At 38.1% G+C, this 5,646-nt stretch overlaps 1 protein-coding gene across 1 annotated transcript; it reads left to right on the top strand.

Annotated features, from left to right (window-relative positions):
• The first annotated feature begins 3,161 nt into the window (after positions 1 to 3,161).
• NEUROD4 (neuronal differentiation 4) lies at positions 3,162 to 4,157 on the top strand. The gene has a single exon (XM_044228125.1). It carries the CDS (start codon positions 3,162 to 3,164, stop codon positions 4,155 to 4,157), a length of 996 nt encoding a protein of 331 aa, XP_044084060.1.
• The last annotated feature ends 1,489 nt before the right edge of the window (positions 4,158 to 5,646 follow it).

Raw genomic sequence — 5,646 nt, 5'->3', positions numbered from 1 at the left:
ATAATGTTTTATAGCATTTAAGGTCTACAAAGCCTTTTCTTATTTTTATTTACCATGCAAGAACCATGTTGAATATACCTTATTCCTATTTTATCAAAGAGGAAATGGAAGATCAGAGAGTCATGTAATATGTTTGAGATCAGCAACCAGGAATCAGAAGAGTTGGGCCTAGAGTGTGTGTTATTCTACCTTCCAAGATTTCAAAACCACATCAAATATCCATGGGTTTCTCTTAGGGCTAAGGGTCCAGAATCTAGGGGAAAAGAGAGATTTAAATTGGAGCCATCCATCCTTCCCATGATTGTCCTTTTTCATCGTTTTAGCTAAAGCCAGTTGGTTGTTTTCCTTCATACCTGCTGATAATCTAATTTGAAAATAGGTCTTTGACTCTTACAGGAACCATTAAGTTATGTTAAAGGCAAAGGATAATCTACTCTATTCTCCTAATCCCACTTCTTGAGGAGGATAAGGATTGACAGAGCTTGGCTAATTTCCAGAGGTAGGGAGGTGGAGATAAAAATAAAAATAAAATAATAAAAAAGTCAATTACAGAGGCTAGAGTGGTATTCAGTTTCAGGGGTAATTCAGGAGATTCTGATTTCCTCTCTTGAATCTTCCTTCACAGTTGTTCTCATGCTTGTAAGTATGACTCAGTGATATGATGGTGAAGAGGAGATGAGAGAAAGAGAAGGAAGAGGGGAAAAAAGGAGAAAGTAGAAGAGTAAGAGAAGGTGGGAGAATAAAAGGGTGGAAGGAACAAGAAAAAAATTTGGAAGAGGAAGGAATCCTGGAATATGAGAGTTAACACTGCAAAGAACATCTAAACTAGCCTCTCTTTGGATGATGGTCATTTCCTGGTGACTTAGTTCTACTGATTCACATCTCCTGAAGTCAAAGTGGCTTTCTTTCTTCCTGTAGTTGTGATGGAAAAAGAAAGGAGAAAAAACCCATAAAACCTAGGATTTGGAATCAGAAGACCTGGTGTGTCCTGCTCTATCAGCTTTACATTTTTGCATTATGTCACTTAATCTCTGACCCACAGTGACCTCAACTACAAAACAGGCATAAATCCCTATTTCCCTCCGAGGTTGGCTATAAGGCCACACAAGTGTTTTTATAATTACGTGTGGAACATTACGTTTCCCAAGCCTACTCCATCCTCTTTGGCCTCAGAGTGCACCTGCCTCAGAAAGGTCTGTGTTACTTTAACAGAAAGTTAATTAGGTCCTTCACCCACCCTCTGGATAGCTAGCTGAGTTAGAAGCACAGCTCAGCACACAAGCTCCATCATCCATATTAAAAGTGGGATTTTCTAACTTGGCCTGGGCAGCCAATTGACCAATAGGTTCCAACGTGTGTTTTCAATAAAGCTGCTTACCCAGGAAACCTTATTAAGTGAGTAAGTCAAGCTGACATGATTTCTGTGCTGATTAACATGAAACCTAGGCTGTTTTTGCAATGTGGTAACATTAATTATTTATAGGAGGTAAATGAGGTTACAAGGAAAACAAGTTCAAATTACCAGAAACAAATCAAATCATATATTTATATTTTTAAAATCTATGTGCTAATTCCTGCATTCATTGGTTTGAGGCCCAAGCTTTAAGGATCAAAAAACATTTATCATGCTCTCTTTTTTACGATATACAAAAGTGATGGAAGAAAAACAAAAGTGATGGAAGGTTTAATGTTTCAAAGACCAAGCTGGTAAATTGGGTTGCCCAAATGGAGCTTCTCAGATACTTTTATTTGGTAAATTATATATCTACAAATTGATCAGCAAATCTCAAAACAAGGCATTCTTCCAGAATTGAACACAAAATGTTTATTAACTACTGATATCTTCTGGTTTTCATACTGCAATATTGTCAAAGAAAATTCATATTAAATTGTATCTGAGAGGCAAATAAATTAAAGTAGTCAGGCTATTTCAGTGTTTGCAGCTACCATTTTAAGTCTGGCATTTGTTCCAGATTTTTCATTTTTAATGAAGTATTTTTATAATAGTTGCAATAAAATAATCTTCAGTGAGCTTTTTAGACCTCTGACTTATAAATCTAGGTGCTTTGCCATAGTCTTGTCTGATGATGTGAGATGCATGTACAATGGAAGAGTTATCATTGTAACATATGGGCCAATTTGAAAAAAATGGTCGGTGGTAACCCTGCTCTCTTTTCCTGATCCTTTTAGACACCATATCACTAACACCTCTAACACCACTATACTCGACAAGCCACAAGGTGCTTGGTGAAAAGCAAAATGCTCTTCAGGTGGTGGTGAGGAAATATTTCATGTCACATAGCAACTAGTTGTGGCATGGTTCTTTCCTAGGATGGTTGGACCTAACAGTTGGTAGAGTCAGTGGGAAGCATGGAATGTTATAGGTTAAATATATGTGATATATCTCTAAATAGAAGCTGGGAGAACAAAGTAGTCTGAACAAAGTAGTCTGAATGAAACAGTGTTTCATCTATTTTATAGTATAAAATATAACAGTTTACTTATTAATATTCTTTTCAAATTTTGTACTAATTATAATTATTGTATATATATTATATAGTTATAATTACTTTAGTATCTTCTTTTACTTTCAGGAATTTCTCTATTTGGACAATAATTTATATGGCCACCTTATCTTCTTCCCTTTATGATATGCATTCTGGGAAGAAGGAAAAATATGTTTGGCCATTATATCAGTTATTTTTGCATAGAGTATCTATGAAACAAAGTACCAGAGAATAAAAAGAGTAAGGCACTGGCACTATAATGAAGAATCAAGTCAATTTCCATTTTCTTTAGTTGGTTTTTTTGTAATATGCCATAGCTATATTAGTGTTCTGGGCATTTATTTGAGCCTTAGATAACTTATCCAGAATGGTGGACTTGGACTAGATAATCATAAGTTGAATCCCAATACAATAATGTGCCTTTTTAAAAACAATATTTTATTTATTTATTTGACAGAGAGATCACAAGTAGGCAGAGAGGCAGACACCCTGAGATCATGACTTGAGCCGAAGGCAGAGGCTTAACACACTGAGCCACCCAGGTGCCCCAATTCTGTGATTTTTATCTAAGATATAAAAAGAAAGTTTACATTTAAATAAAAGCAGATATTCAAAGATATTAATCATTGCCATTTCCTTTCCCAGAATTTAGGAATGGCAAAACCTTATGTGAAATCCAAGGAGGTGACAGAGTTGGTCAACACACCATCTTGGATGGACAAAGGTCTGAGCTCTCAGAATGAGATGAAGGAGGAGGAAAGAAGACCAGCTGCTTATGGGATGCTTGGAAGCTTAGCTGAAGAGCATGACAGTATTGAGGAGGAAGAAGAGGAGGAAGAGGATGGGGAGAAGCCTAAGAGAAGGGGTCCCAAGAAAAAGAAGATGACAAAAGCTCGCCTTGAGAGATTCAGGGCCCGAAGAGTCAAGGCCAATGCTAGAGAGCGGACCCGGATGCACGGCTTGAATGATGCCCTGGACAACCTGAGGAGAGTCATGCCATGTTACTCAAAGACCCAAAAGCTCTCCAAGATAGAGACTTTAAGACTGGCCAGGAACTATATTTGGGCTTTGTCTGAGGTCCTGGAAACTGGACAGACACCTGAAGGGAAGGGCTTTGTGGAGATGCTCTGCAAAGGGCTGTCTCAGCCCACAAGCAACCTGGTGGCTGGATGCCTTCAGCTAGGCCCTCAGTCTGTCCTTCTGGAGAAGCATGAGGAGAAATCTCCTATTTGTGACTCTGCCATTTCTGTCCATAACTTCAACTATCAGTCTCCTGGGCTCCCCAGTCCTCCTTATGGCCATATGGAAACACATCTTATTAATCTCAAACCCCCAGTATTCAAGAGTTTGGGAGAATCATCCTTTGGGAGCCATCCACCTGACTGCAGTACACCACCTTATGAGGGCCCACTCACTCCACCTTTGAGCATCAGTGGGAACTTCTCCTTGAAGCAGGATGGCTCTCCTGACCTAGATAAATCCTACAGCTTCATGCCACATTACCCCTCTGCAAGTCTAAGCTCAGGGCATGTGCATTCAACTCCATTTCAGGCTGCTACGCCTCGCTATGATGTTCCCATAGATATGTCCTATGATTCCTACCCCCACCATGGCATTGGGGCCCAACTTAATACAATCTTTACTGATTAGGGCAGTAAGACAAACATTGCAGAGGATAATATGGAAATGTTTTCTACAATTCAAGTGGTTGAGATGAAAAATCAATGACCTTAAAGGAACCCTATAGATATATATTGGACGCAATATCCCCAGTCCATTTGGGCCGTCCTGCACCAGCCACTCTCTTTTCTTATCAGCTTCTCATATTGCATTGATTCCTTTAGTTAGGGTCCTCAAGTGAAATTATTGGATTGTTACAATCATGTGGAAATAAAACAAAAGCCCTGGGCCCTATTCTAATGATACCAAAAGCTCACTGAATGATCTATGCCAATTAATTTTTCATTGCTGACCTCTGTTTACTTACTGGTAAAATCGGACAATTTTTTTAAGTCTAGGTGACTTCTAAAGTCCTTCACAGCTCTGAAATTCAATAACTTTGGTGACCACACCTATAAACTTTTTGAAACTGAAAGGATTGAAGAATATTGGGAAATGGACAGGATGTGTGGAATGATTAGATGGAGTTGCCAAAGGAGCACAAGATGCATTTTTCTCTGGGACTTGATAGGACTTCTTTGCATCTATCTAAAAATAGCCTCCAAAAGCTAAAACCTAACTTGGCTTTCACTGTGAATAACAGAGCATGTTCTTTTAAGAGATTAGCTCTATTTATTGTTGTTTGAAAGCTGAATATCCCTTCATTAGTAATTTAAGAACCATAATAGAGATCTCATACCAACTTGATTCTTGATCATATTTCAAAAGCATTTCCTCAGTACTAGAGGTGGGGCAAGGAAGTCACTGTAACCCCAGACTCTGATGATCAATGGGACTTAAAGAAGTCATCCAGACCATTTCATAGCCTCAATAACCCAGAGGCTCTGGGAATTCTGAAGAAGCTCAGGTGTTGCTATTGAAATCAGCAAAAAACCCAGGTCATATTCAAAAGCAATAAAATGGCTATTGGCTATAATAACTAACCATAGTTGGGAGACTCCTCCTATCTCACACATGCCCATAGGAAAACCAAACTTTCTCTGGCAAGATAAATTTCATTTGGTTACAGAAAACATGGTTAAAACTGCTGACTTCTGCCCACACCAATTATTATCATATTTTTTAGAAGGATAAACACCAGTGAATTTATTGACCAAACTTGATTTTTTCCAATGCACATATTCATGATCTCCTCCCCTAATTGTTACCTCTTCCTCACTTCTAAAACATAATATGTTGTTATACATTGTGGATAACATCCCAAGTGAGCAGACTTAGGGATGCAGAAATCAAATCCAAGGCCAGTGAATGCTTTTACCAATTTATGTTTTCATCACAGGTTTATCCTGATTTGCAGGATGTTTATTTTTCTTCATGTAACTCTTCTTTCCTTTATATCAACACTAAATTTGTCATTTTTTTTCCCAGAGAAATGTGATCTGAGAAATTTCACTGGTCTCTTCAATCTGCCAGGACAATTATTTAAAACAAACTGAAAGCCTAAATGGTTTACATGATA

This window comes from Neovison vison, chromosome 12, assembly GCF_020171115.1.
Source record: "Neovison vison isolate M4711 chromosome 12, ASM_NN_V1, whole genome shotgun sequence".
NCBI classification, from domain to species: domain Eukaryota; kingdom Metazoa; phylum Chordata; class Mammalia; order Carnivora; family Mustelidae; genus Neogale; species Neogale vison.
This window is presented reverse-complemented; position numbering and strand designations above follow the sequence as displayed.